The sequence below is a fragment of the Phalacrocorax carbo genome, chromosome 5 (genome assembly GCF_963921805.1).
Source record: "Phalacrocorax carbo chromosome 5, bPhaCar2.1, whole genome shotgun sequence".
NCBI lineage: Eukaryota > Metazoa > Chordata > Aves > Suliformes > Phalacrocoracidae > Phalacrocorax > Phalacrocorax carbo.
Genome location: NC_087517.1, coordinates 31,117,659 through 31,131,108, shown reverse-complemented (window position 1 = coordinate 31,131,108; position 13,450 = coordinate 31,117,659). Strand labels below are relative to the sequence as shown.

The window sequence follows — 13,450 nt, the reverse complement described above, 5'->3', positions numbered from 1 at the left end:
AAATTTACAACATGGTTTTAAATTACATATAAAACATATAAAATATAAAAAGAAGATCTAAAAATTAAATTGTTAAATTATGCAGAAAGACATGTCCAAAATGAAGCCAGAAAACTTTCTCAGGTATTATTTTTAAACTTTATTTATAAAGATTATTTCCACTGTCAATTTACCATATTCATTCCACACAGATGTACTTTTTATCAGTTCTGTCCCTCTACTCCCTCATATACCAATTTCCCAGTGATGTTTGAGTCTTTTACAAATAGGTTTAGTGAACATGGAAAAACCAAGGAGAATTCAAATACTGGAGAATGGCCTATATATATCAGTGGTGCTCTCAGGAGGCTTTCTTCAAGGAAGGCTCAAGAGAAATGGAAATACCAGACAACATTTCATATACATATCTCAATCTGTGTATTTCTGTGGTATTGCTGTGCTCTCTAAATTAGATTTTACTCCATAATGTGCTTCACATTTCAACTATCATGTGGCTTGAAACAGAAAGCTAAGATCAGGAGTACCTATAGCATGCCTAAGAAAAAGACCTCTTGTAGAAGTGAGAACTAGTCCTAGCCTTTTGCATCTGTCCCACAGAATCCAATCTGCCCCACAGAATCCATTAGAAACCACAAATTCCATTAAACTGCTGATATTTCAACGTTTGATTTGATCTTAGTAGCAAAGAGACAAAAATGAGTTCTCCTGACCATGTGACAGGACGTTTTATTAATTTTTCCTTCAATGAGTAAGAATATCGCAGCCAAGATTAACTTGCAAAAGCAATACTGATTAAAGCCTTAGGGAAGTTGAAATAGCTGTAAAATACTAAAAATTATTGTCTTATCTTTGTAACTACGACTTTGAACAATTCAAGAAGGATGCAAAAAGACAGTTGTGCCGTCTTATTTCAGAATGTAATTCTGAAGACATTCTGCCACTAGAGAAGTCTAATTTTACAGCTGGAAACTGTAGCCAAACAAATGTATGTGTAAATTTCTTTGTGCACAAAAAGTTTAAAACATATCCAAAATATTGGCATCTATTTTGACAACATCCAAATTCAAACATAAATATCACGTTATTCCTGCTGCTTTCCATTTGTTGAGAGCAGTTGACTCCGCACAAGCACTTGGAAAGACTAAACTAGATCCGCTCCTCTGTACAATGACTGGATGCAAGACATCAGGCGACAACTACTACAAAAAAAAATTTCAACAACAAAGAAGATTCTAACTTGCTTAAGAGAGAAGGCAACATCCATTTTCCAAAAGGAAGTCAACTGAATGAGTCAGTTATTCTGGGATGCCAAATTTGCAATTATGCAATTAAAAATATTGTATCAAGTCATTAACACAGTACTTTTTTCATTACTAAAATTGGAATGGTGTCAAGCCAGCTAATAACAATAAACTCATTTTGCATTTCAAGGTTAACAAACCAGTTCTATTCTTACAGCAAACATGACCATGCTGAATTGCTGCCAAAATATTCCTGGGACTAGTGCTCAGAGACAGAGGCCAAATTCTTCAACACTATATAGTATGAGATGAAGGGCAAAGGTCTGTATGTTGAAAAAAATCTATGTGAACATGAACTTTGTCTATCACAAATAACACTTGCTGCGTGCCTAACACCTGTTATTTTCAAGCATTACTATCCCTACAGAAACCTACTTAGTGCTTGTGTTTCCCTCATGTAAAGAGAAAAAAAATAATTTAAGAGTATGCCAACACAATCATACTAACAAGTGTAATAATCATAAGCAAACCTGCAACAGACCTTCTACCATAAATAGTATGGAATAAGAAAGGAACTGTAAGAAAACAAAACCAAACCAACCCCCCAACCCACATCTCTTGGATTGCTTTTAATTTGGGGTGGGGTAAGGCTTCAGAGGGGAAGCTGGAGAATACCTCTTAGAGGATGATGAATGTCAAAGGGGTCAGGAAGCTGGCCACAACAGTTCCCTCATCCTATTTATCCAGAGTTATGCCAAGCCAGACTCACTTTTTCTTCTTGTCAGTCATTTGTAATAATCTGTATTCTCCATAAGTGGTAAAACTACCTGTTAAGTACATGCATATATGCCTTATGTATATACGTATACTGTTGAATACCACAGTTTGACAATAATGACTTTTTTTTTTTAGTCCTACATGCTTGGAGGCTCTCTATATCATCCGCAGCATACAGTGTAAATACATGTAAAAATAAGTACATGCTTAATTGAAGTCTAACTTAATCTGAAACTATGAATACTACCTATGTGAAATTAAGTTTTATTAATTCCTAATTAGTTTCTGTAAATGCACAATCATAACATTTTCAGAATAAAAAAGTCTACCTGCAAGAAGTAATGTACACACGTGGTAATGTTATGCTCACAGGGGAACCAGTCTCTTTTTTCAGAGAAAAAAAGAACTGTTGGGAATTGAGTATTAGAGTACAAAAATGTGATACATGCTCTCAAGGCAAGTACGGTGCTAATAATTAATTATAAAGGTTGTTAGATGCTTCTTTTAAAATTGAAGCTGATTCTCTAGAAAGTATACTTGCAGTGAACTTAAATAACATTTAAGTTAACTGAAATCACTAGTGCTTTAATCTGGTGCATGGCTGAATTCACCCAAGGAGGTGGTTTGAGTTTCTTAATATATACCCCAGCCAGTGCTCAGCATTTTAACAGTTACAGTTCTGTATTTATAGAATAAACCAGACTGATCTCGATGACTCAGTCACCAGAGTATCACTAGCAATCTAAGTAGATAAAAGGATCTGTCATCTCGTTTGTAAACCATCTCTGTGAAAATGCTATTTCTGCATCTTCTTGGAAAATAATAAATGAATCACGTTTATCCTTCCTGAAAGACAGCACTCATACTGCACAATATTCATCCCAGCAAGCTCGCTACTAGAGGCAAACTACAATCAGAAAAGTCTGTGGTTTTCCAACACTCTACTTTTTAAGTCACATTTTCAGATACTTGTAACAGAAATCTGATAAATTGATACAGGTCTAATAGATGACACCATCAACAGAGAGGTGACAAATTTCAGGTATTGGAAATTAATTTTTTTTCCTACATTTAGCTTCAGGGTTAGAGGTGTAATTAAAAAGAAGTCTACCTATTGTTACTCAGAAAGACGACTTTTGAAAGATAACAGGTATGGATGTGCTGGAGGAGGTCCAGAGGAGGGCCACAAAAATTATCCTAGGGCTGGAGAACCTCTCCTATGAGGACAGGCTGAAAAAGTTTGGTTCTTCAGCCTGGAGAAGAGAAGGCTCTGGAGAGACCTTATTGTGGCCTTTCAGTACTTTAAGGGGGCTTATAAGAGAGATGGGGACAAACTTTTTAGCAGGGCCTGTTGCGATAGGACAAGGGGGATTGGTTTTAAATTAATAGAGGGCAGATTCAGACTAGGTACAAGGAACAAATTCTTTACCATGAGGGTGGTGAAACACTGTAACAGATTGCCCAGAGAGGTGATAGATGCCCTATGCCTGGAAACATTTAAGGTCAGGCTGCACTGGGCTCTGAGCAACCTGATCTAATTGAGTCTGTCCCTGCTCATGGCAGGGGAGGGGAGTTGGACTAGATGACCTCTAAAGGTCTGTTCCAACCCAAACTATTCTATGATTCTGTGATCCGAAAGCAAACCTAAAACTGACTATGTTGCTTTGTAATGTTTTGTGAAAAGTTATTTACTAGTATATTAAGTATTTGCATCAGACCTTACAGTCAACACTAACTCTGAGACATAACCAAAAAATAAGCATGTATGCAACTGCCTACAGCTGAAGATTGCATTAAGAAGAGAAAAATACAAGGATGGAACTCCACATAGCACTTTTTCACTAGGATGGCTGAAAGAATATAAGACATTTACTGAGAGATACTCTTACTACAGTTTAATCTGCTGATCAGAATGTAACAATGTGATTAAAAAGTTAATAGAAGCAAAAATCTCCTTGCCATCAAATCCATACATAAGCGGGACGTCAACTAAAATGTCACCCAGCTTTGCCTTCTAAGAGCAGTGGCATAAATCTCCGAGTAGTGGCGATACAATTCTGGGTACTGCTAACGCAGGAAGCACTCCGAGCACGCTGAAGGTCACACCAGCCACCACGCCTGCCGCCACAACCACCACTCGCAGCCAGTCCAGCATCCGACTGCAATCTAAGCGCATACATGGAACGGATAAAGCTTAAAGAGTTCTGTCAGCTGCAAGACAGGAAAGGAAGATAAATTCTTTACTCGCCCCCTCCCCGGGAGGGTACGCCACAAGGGACGGGACGGGGCAGGGCTGCCTCCCCCAGGCGGTGCGGCCGGCCGCGGGCCCGGGTACCGCCTCACGCTCAGCCTGTGCTCCCGCGCTCACCAACCGCACAGAAGCTGCCGCACACCAGCCGCGTCCCGCTGCGCCTCAGCGGCCTGCGCCAGCCACAGCGAGTGCCCCGGGTCTGCAGGGAGCGGCCGCAGGGGAGATGGGAGGGAGGAGGCGGCCCTGAAGGTGTTAACGCGACGGGGCAGAGAAGGGGAAAATCGCTAAACTGCCCCTGAGGCGACAAAGCCACCCCGCATCAGCGACGAGCACCCCTTACCCGCCCCGCGATTCCTCCGGCGCTCCTCCTCCTCCCCGCCGCCCCAGGCCGACGGGCGACTGAGGAAGGACGCCGCCGACTTCCGCCCGGCTCCTGCCCCCGAACTACAGCCCCCGGCTCGCCGTGCGGCGCGGAGGGGCCGCCTGTCGGCGCAACCGACAAGCCCGCCCGGTGCGGGCGGCCCCCGCCAGCCCCTGCAGCTCCCGAGCAGGGGCTGGGAGCCGGGGCGGGGCTGGGCTGGTGGCTCGACCCGGCGGTCGCGCCGGCCTCCGACCCTGATCTCAGGCGGCGGCGGCGGCGGCGGGTAGGAGCAGGCGCTGCCGCCTTGCAGGGCTTCCCGGCCGCGGTGGGGGCGCCGGGGCTCCGGGCTGGCCGCGCCCTCAGCCCCGCTGCGGGGGAAGGCAGGCGGGCGGGCGGGCGGGCCGGAGGGGTGGGGAGCGGCACTCGCCCAGAGCGTGAGGCGGCTGTGGGGAGCGGCGCGGGGACCGCCGCGCTGGCAGGGGCGCAGCCCCGTCCCGGCCGCCCCGGGGGGGAGGCGGGGGCGCCGTTAAACCGCCGCCTGGCGCGGGAGGAGGCGGGGGCGCCGCGGGGAAAGCGAGGTGCCAGCTTAACGGAGCAAGCAGGGAGCTCTCCTTGGAGAGCCTCCGGGGCGTCCTTTTCTCACGTTCCGTTACTTTCGTTACGGACGGATCACTTAACTGGAGATACACGATCGAGAGCTGCCTCAGTCAGCTCAAACACTGACGTAGGAGCTGCAGCCCAGCGTCAGCAGAACCCGAGTAACGTGCGTTCGCGGTACCGGGGCTCTGGGCTCCAGAGCCCCCGCGGCTCGCAGGCACGCTTGCCTGGTTTTCTCTCTCCCCTGCATTGCTCGCTGCATCTGAAGTTTTGGCCAAGCTACTATGAACGTGTCGGTTCAGCTGTGCAATACTGTCACTATCTGCAGTATAGAAAAAAAAAACAACCTGCGATACAGAAAGAAAAACGTGGAAACAGGGGAAAGGTTTATGAAGGGACATGATCCAAAACCATATTAAAAATGGAAACAATGAAATAAAAATTTTACAAATGTAATATTATTTGAACAAATGTGGATCATGGATGTTTCTGTTGGCTGGCTAGACCCCTTTGAACAAATTTGACAATGACTTGACTTCAGTGTATTAAGAGTTGATTCTTCAACCTAGCTTTTGTGGTTTCATATTCTCAGCAACAGAATAAATTATCTTGTATAATGGAATGAGGTATCTTCTTTCCAGGCAGGAGAAGGATGCTGTAGCCATTATAGTGCTGGCCGGATTTTGAAGCACCCACCTTTTTTATTTTTTCCTATTCTGCCACAGACTTCCTCAGTGAAGTTAGGTAAGTTAAGCCCTGATCCTCTGACGGTACCAAATACCTACTAAGGATTTACTTTTGTTTCCATTTTCCATTTTAATAAGGAATTACAGTATTTCTTTAAGAAGATTTTCAGGGTAAAAATATTGAGGATTAGGAGTGGCTTGGAATTCGGGAGTAGATGAGGTGGTTAGCTTTTCAAAAGTATTGCCTTGGTTAAATAGCATATATAATTTAAATGCTGGGTATAATCAAGCATAGCTCCTTGATAAACAAAGTTATTAGTTTCTGTTATAGTACTTCATCTTTTTATAGTTAACTTTCAAGCAATAATTACATATTAACATGGAACTGCCTCCTATAGCTGACTTTGTCAGCCACAGAGTATCATGGTTAGAAGACTTGCTTGTAGCTAAAGTAAATTAGCTAGTCCCACTGTACACTTCAGAAGCTTTGATATGCTTATTAGACATAGTCATATCTCTCATCACTGCCTAAGCTGTCAAAGCATCAGACAGAAAGTAAGTGCTGGAGGACTTTCAGAGTGGCTACTCTGATCTGTGAGGGAGTTTGAATGCTGGTTCTGTAGCCTAAGTAAAGTGAAAATTATTTCTGGTTTCCTTTTTTTGTGAGCTAGTTCAGCTGCACACAGCTAAGCCAAGATCTGCCTAGTGCAGCTGTGCTCCTTTAAAACAACAATTTTTTACAAACTGCCATGGATTCATGAATCCGTTCTTTTTTACTTTCTGCACTTATGCAGGTAATTTGCAATGAAATTGTTTGTTCAGAAGTGGTAATATGATCTCTCAACCCAAGAATCAAGAAGGAGAACTTGAGTTGGAATGTATATTGCATATCCTCAGTATGGAGTTTGAAATCAATATGCTACTTAAAGGCTCAATAGAAGCAGGCTTTCCCAGAGCTGTAGTTTTGGGGTTTTTTTTAGCGTGTATGTTAACTGAGAGGAATGCCTCACAGTTGTGATTAAAGAGACTTATATTTATCACAGGTTTACGTACAATCTTATATTGCTACTTTAATTTTTCTAGGATAAATGGGTGTGTATGATTTTTCCCCTGATCTAAAGTGGTTCCATGTCTTGTTTGGTAAGTTTGTATTTAAAAATCTTTGGCAGTTGTACTTTGTTACCCGGTGTTCTGGTGAAGTGTCTCGCCTGATGGGATTTCCACAGTGCTGAGCTGCTTAAGCTTTGTTGTATCAACTTTCAGTGAAGGAGACTGTGTAGTATCTCTTCTCGCTAGGTCTGCAATGTATGTGCTCTATGCTGTTTCTTAACCTCTTGCTCAACTGACTTGTAGCAGGAAACTTTCTGAACTCCTGCTTATAGGGCCTGCTTTTGATGTTTTCCCGCTGCCACATTTAATAAATTGCAGCAACTCTGCTAACACTCACATGTTTCTGTTCTCAAGGACTGTTCCTGTATTCTCCGTACACCAGTTGAATCAATCAGACCAGAAGAGCTATCTCAGAGCAGCATCCATGAATGCCTGGTAAGAAGAAAATAGAAACATTAACTGGCAATGTTAAATACGATGCTGGTACATATTTTAAAAAATCTCATTTGGGGGTACTTCTTAAAATGTTAACAGCAAAAATAACCAGAGTGTTTCAGGGCTTCCACATTGGAAGAAGACTGTAAGTGATTAAGTGTTACTCTTAATGTAGTACCAGTTTAAAAACAAAACAACCACATGCACAGCGTGGGGGTGGGGGGGTGGAACACCAAAAAACCAAAACCCACAAACCAGTAGTTCATAAAACTAAGTCTCTGCGATAGTAAAAGCACCAGCTTGAATGTTCTGACTTGAGTACTTGATCTTAGCATTCTAATTAATGATATTTCTGTGTTAAACATGTAAATGTTTAAATGTTTAAAAACTACATAGTAATTTTGAGAACTGTTTTTCCTCACTCTTAGGCTGATTCTGATCCAGCCTGGATTCCCCCATCTACAGGAAGGAATGAAATGGTATTTTGCTCTTCTAATGTCTCTCACTATGAACTCCAGCTGGAAATAGGTAACATAAGTGTACCTTAAAATATGTCTTGTTCCTGCAGATATATGCTGTCAATAGGTTATTGCTAACTGCAATGATTATTAAGTTTGAAAAATGTATTATCAAACTGACTAGAACTATTCTTGTGTCTCCTTATTGAGAAAAGTGCAAAACATTGCTCGTATTTCAGTAATCACATATTTTAAGGATAAGACAAATCAACAATTACCTGAAACTTTTTTCTTGATTTTTGTGCATGTGCATGTTAGTTTTCTAGATCTATGGTATATGGATAATACGACATTAAGTAACATCATGTTTTGTCACTTGGCTACTTGAGTGATTGTCCTAAGGATGGCTGCCCTGAATCCTGCTGTGCGTGCCTATGTTTATGTGAATATGCATGCTAAAAGTATTGTTCATTTAGATGTATAACTGATGCTGACAAATGTTAAACAGTTTAGTTGTTTTAAAAATAGTAGGGTCATGCATTAACTAATTTACTGGGTATATTTTGCTGAAACTATTTAAGTTCTTGACATTCTTAAAGAAAAGGTCATGTTGCTATCAATTGCAATTTTAGAACTGTGAAATAATCTCTAAATATGAAAGAAATTATGTGGTGGATTGTTATATTTTCTAATGTTAAGGTAGTCGCTTCTGGTTTCAGGAAGGAGGTTCAACAACTTAACCTCAGTCTACCTTGCACGGCATACACCTACAGGCATGCAAGTTGCTGTAAGGATCACAGACCTAGAAAACTGCTCTGAAGAGCATTTGAAAGCCTTACAGGTAAAGCAACAGCATTTCTGCACAAGTCTGACAAAGATAGTGATGAATACATATGAGGTTACTAAACACTAAACAAATGTAATTCATTTAGTTATCAAATTTAATACTAAACTAAACTAAGTTTGTATTTGTACTGGGTCATTTCCATCAAGATTTTCCTTCAAAGGAATAGAATATGAACACAAGGCATGTGTAAATTTGGGAGTTGATTTCTGAAGAGAACAGTTGACAAGTGTTTTAGAAATACTTCTATAATTGTACAACTTTCTTTGAAACACGTTCTGTATTCTGTACTTGATACTAAAACTTCAGACTGTGAGCAAACTAGATATACTTCAGACAAATGCAATTATATGCAAGTTATTTGCATTTCTGTTGCAGGGTATGCACACCATCTGCAACTTTGTATAAATGCACACAGGAAACAGCTCTTTCTACTGACTACTGACATAGTTAATGCTCTTAGTAAGACTGTTGTCTTGTGGTTAACACATCCACTTTTATTTAATTCCATAGAATGAAGTGGTTTTATCCCACTTTTTCCAGCATCCCAATGTAATGACACTTTGGACAGTGTTTACAGCTGGTAGTTGGCTTTGGGTCATCTCCCCGTTCATGGCCTATGGTAAGAACTGTTAACTGCAATTTTGGAATTGGAAGAAGCACTGATGTACAATTTGGACCACATGGTCCATGAGAGGTTTTTCCTGAAGTATCTCCTGTCTTGTAGAAAAAACCAAACTTTCCCAAACCTTTTGTTTAGAGAAGGCTTCTGTACATAATCTTCCACCCCAGTGAAGACTGGTATTTGAACTGCATTAAATTGCCCTTAGTCCTAACACCCACATGTGCGGAATGATAACTGAGAGAGGTATTTGACTTCATACCACTTTGAATTTTGCCAACAGATAGCTTGTCTGGATTGAATACAGGTTTGGCATAGACTTTGAGTTAACAGAAGCATGACTTGAGTGTCATCTTTGCCTGATGGATGCATTGGTTGCAGCCATGTAACTGTTCTCGATGTACCATAGGCAATATAAAGATAAGAATCCTACTCTTGATTAATGTATACAGTGAAGCAAGCATAGACAAATAGTTCAACAAGACTTGTCAGGCTTAGCTACATTGTTTTTTTTTTCACTTCCAGGTTCGGCTAGGCACCTATTGAAGACTTACTTTCCTGAAGGAATGAGTGAAGCTTTGATAGGGAATATTCTATTTGGTGCAATCAGAGGATTAAATTACATGCACCAGAATGGCTACATTCACAGGTAGGAGAATGTTAATAAGTAAGAATCAGGTTACAGCATCCAGTTTATTACAAATTTAGTTTAACTTCAAAACTAATTTTCAGCTTAAGCGTTGTCTCCTTCCTTCTATATACCTTATGTCAGACAGTGCAGAGCAATTTTTTTTTCAATAATACAGCAGAACCAAGTTTGTAGAAGCTTAACAAGAATGGTATTCATACATTATTTAAAGCCAGTTGTTACAGGGATTATATATGTGTCTAATTGTTACAGGGATTAAACGTCTGTCTAGCTTTGTCTCTTTGAAGCGGAAGCATTAGAGCTGTAGACAGGGCTTCCTTACTTTACACCCTTTGCAGGGAAGCAGGGTCCTTCTCCGATTTCTGTTTCTGGCAGTTTTTTCCGGCTGATCATCTCTCCTCTCTCTTGGAGCTGGATTAAAAAGACAACTCATACTGAGTGAAGAATTTCCATGAAAGTAATCAGCTAAATAGAATGGCATGCTAAGATCTCACTATAAGTTAGTGAAATATGAAAGCCTTTCTATTCTAGCAGTGCTCTGAGTAACGTCATAACTAAAATTTACTTTATGTTACAGGAATATTAAAGCTAGCCACATTCTGATTTCAGGGGATGGACTGGTTTCTCTCTCTGGCTTAAACAACCTCTACAGTTTAGTTAACAATGGACAAAAGTCAAAGGTGGTATATGATTTTCCCCAGTTTAGTACATCCGTTCTTCCTTGGCTGAGTCCTGAACTACTGAGACAGGTTAGTATAAATTACACTTCATTTTTCCTCTTCAAAGTTACTAGAAGTACTCAACTTCTAAGTTAAGTCTGCGTGTAGAAGTGCAATGGAAGCTGTTTAACTACAACTTTGTAAAAGACATAGATGTACTGAATTTGTAATTCTCCTAAAGAGAACCAGTTTTAAAGCTGTTGGTAAGGTGGTGCTGTACCAGTCTATTTAGCCGACCTTCTGGCAAACTACTGCAGACCCTAAAACTTGTCTTCAGTACAACCACCAGATTTCTGAAAAAAGCATGAGGTTTCACAAATTAATTGCCTCAATCCTGTGTGGATTACACAGGCTTGGAACCTTGTCCTGAAACAGACACTTGTATTTTTGTCGGCACTGCTCAGTGGCATCAGTCATCCAGTAGAGTTTTCTTTGTCTCACAGGATTTGTCTGGGTATAACATGAAGTCTGACATTTACAGTGTGGGAATTACAGCATGTGAATTAGCCAACGGACATGTTCCTTTTCAAGATATGCCTCGCACTCAGGTATGACACTAAACTCTTTATTTCTACTTCAAAACACTCTGGGTTTTTTTTTTTGTTTGTTTTACTTAGAGAAACCAATGCTATTACTGCTGAAATGGTGGCTGCTTTTTGTTATTTCAAATATGCATGCTTCTTTCTAGATCAAATAATCTTTATGTTCCTGGGGTTTCACAGCTTAGCCTGAATAGGTCTGGATAGCTGTTGGACTCTCATACTGCTATACCTTTCTACTAGATGCTGCTGCAAAAGCTGAAGGGTCCCACGTATTGTCCTTGGGATATAAATACCTTTCCCCATGGGGAATCCAGGATGAAGAATTCCAGATCAGGTGTTGATTCTGGAATTGGTGAGAGCATGACACGCACAATGACCAGTGAAAGACTACAAATTCCCTTTTCCAAAACATTTTCACCTGCTTTCCACAACTTGGTAGAACTTTGCTTGCAACAGGACCCAGAGAAAAGGTAACCTTCTGGTGAAAACTGATTTTCTGTCATTTCGATCTAAGACCAAGTATAGCCCACAATTTAGGAGAGAGTAACTAGCTGAATACTGTTCAAGTCAGAATTTCAGACCAGAATTATTATGCAGGACACTATGCTTACCTTTGGTTCTGTAATTTAAGAATTATCTTGTCTGATAAAGGTACCATTTTAAAGTTGTTTGACCCCTGAATGTACTTTGTAAGAAGTAAAATGAATTTTTAAACATGTACTTTGTTGAAGAAGAAAACAGAAATTGTAATTTTCTTGGTTTTAGTGCTATGTCTCTTCTGAATGAGGCATTAAATTCCTTGTTAAACAGAAGAGTGAAAAAGTCTTTAAAAATAGACTTCTTTAGTGCCTTCCTTACAAATTGAGGCATAGAATGTAGGAATTCTGTGCTGCTTTTCACATGCTTCACATTTGTCCTGTGGATTTGTCAGTCTGGCCCATTTTCCATAAGCATTATTTTACTTTCCAAAACGTAATTATATTGTTCATTTTATGATCTAGGCCATCAGCAAGCAGTTTGCTTTCGCATACGTTCTTCAAACAGGTGAGTTTACTAGATTTTGTTAAATGACAGAGCTGTAACCTAACTAAGCCACAAAATATTAGAGTTGGATTACAAAATAATTATTTTAGCTGGAGCCAGTAAGCATCCTGTAACAGCCTATCTGCTTCAGACTACTTTTTTTAAAAAAACAAAACAAAACAAAACAAAATGGTATTGATAGAGTACAGGAAGCATAAGAGTAGTCCATTTCCCCTTTGATAAAGCTGGTTTAACTTAACTAAAGTCAGCCTAACTAATAAGAATACTGGTAAATATTCTTAATTTAAAGCAGAACAACTGCATAGCTGATGTAATTAATCTTGAAAGACTAGTTCAACTTACTCTGGAGCGAGGAAACCTAAATCCTTATCTTGTTATTTTCAATATTGTAACATGCAAGAACATGGCTCTGATTTCACATGCGTTTGATGAAATCAGATGCAAGGTTATATAGACTTTTATGTGCAGCCCTGTTTTAACTTTTCTTCTTTCTAGATAAAAGAACAAACACAGAATTCACTACTGTCTCTATTACCACCTCCTATTCAAAATAACAGATCAGAGTTCTTGGCCCTGCCCTCAACAGCAGTTGGGACTGAACTTGGACATATTACTGCAAATCAAGATGATACAGACTGGGAATTCTAAATAAATACCAAACAGTCATACCTCTCCTGTGTTTCAAAAAAGGAAAATGTGATTTGTATTTGCTGCTTAAGTTTGTATGGTTAAAGTACAATTAGACAAAGTATACTTGAAAATGCCATTGAAGTGGCCATATTTCATTAACTACTTCCTCTGCTGGCATCATGAAGTGCAGCGTGTCTCACTTTCTGACCATAAGGAAAACTGTATAGGGAATGGCTGAATGCTTACTTCCCTCTTCCAAAATATTTCTTAACAAGTGAGTTCTTGCTGTAATCCTACTCTATACTCTACTTTCAGCTCATATTGCTGCAGTCCATTTGCCTTTCTGAATTCAAGCTTGGGTTTTGTCTGTGACCTTACATAAACAATCTATTTGTCTTTTCATTATCATGCAAATTATTTTAGTAAGAAATCCTTCACTTCCAAATTAGTTTTTTATGCAAATAAATGTTTCTCTTTTCACACA

General features: G+C 40.2%; 2 protein-coding genes across 6 annotated transcripts in view; one reads left to right on the top strand and one right to left on the bottom strand.

Annotated features, from left to right (window-relative positions):
• TRAK2 (trafficking kinesin protein 2) overlaps positions 1–4,711 on the bottom strand; it is a 28,628-nt gene extending 23,917 nt beyond the window's left edge. For 2 of the 3 annotated variants that reach the window (XM_064451870.1, XM_064451873.1), the window contains exon 1: positions 4,610–4,710. The gene's annotated coding sequence lies outside the window, so the exon portion shown is untranslated. Of the gene's footprint in view, positions 1–4,609 lie in introns of all 3 variants that reach the window. The other variant, XM_064451872.1, reaches the window with a different exon arrangement.
• Positions 4,712–4,774: 63 nt separating this feature from the next.
• Positions 4,775–13,450, top strand: STRADB (STE20 related adaptor beta). Of its 3 annotated transcripts, none has more exons than XM_064451876.1 (13): positions 4,775–4,913; positions 5,869–5,971; positions 6,997–7,053; positions 7,378–7,458; positions 7,887–7,986; positions 8,636–8,757; positions 9,274–9,382; positions 9,908–10,031; positions 10,609–10,780; positions 11,194–11,298; positions 11,533–11,762; positions 12,294–12,336; positions 12,894–13,450. In XM_064451876.1, the coding sequence occupies exons 3-13, from the start codon at positions 7,042–7,044 to the stop codon at positions 12,933–12,935; spliced, it is 1,140 nt and encodes a 379-aa protein (XP_064307946.1). In that variant the 5' UTR covers positions 4,775–4,913; positions 5,869–5,971; positions 6,997–7,041; the 3' UTR covers positions 12,936–13,450. The 3 variants fall into 3 exon arrangements, with proteins under 3 accessions (XP_064307946.1, XP_064307945.1, XP_064307947.1); XM_064451875.1 differs by having other exon boundaries at positions 4,777–4,913; positions 12,832–13,450; XM_064451877.1 differs by lacking the exon at positions 6,997–7,053 and having other exon boundaries at positions 4,777–4,913; positions 12,832–13,450.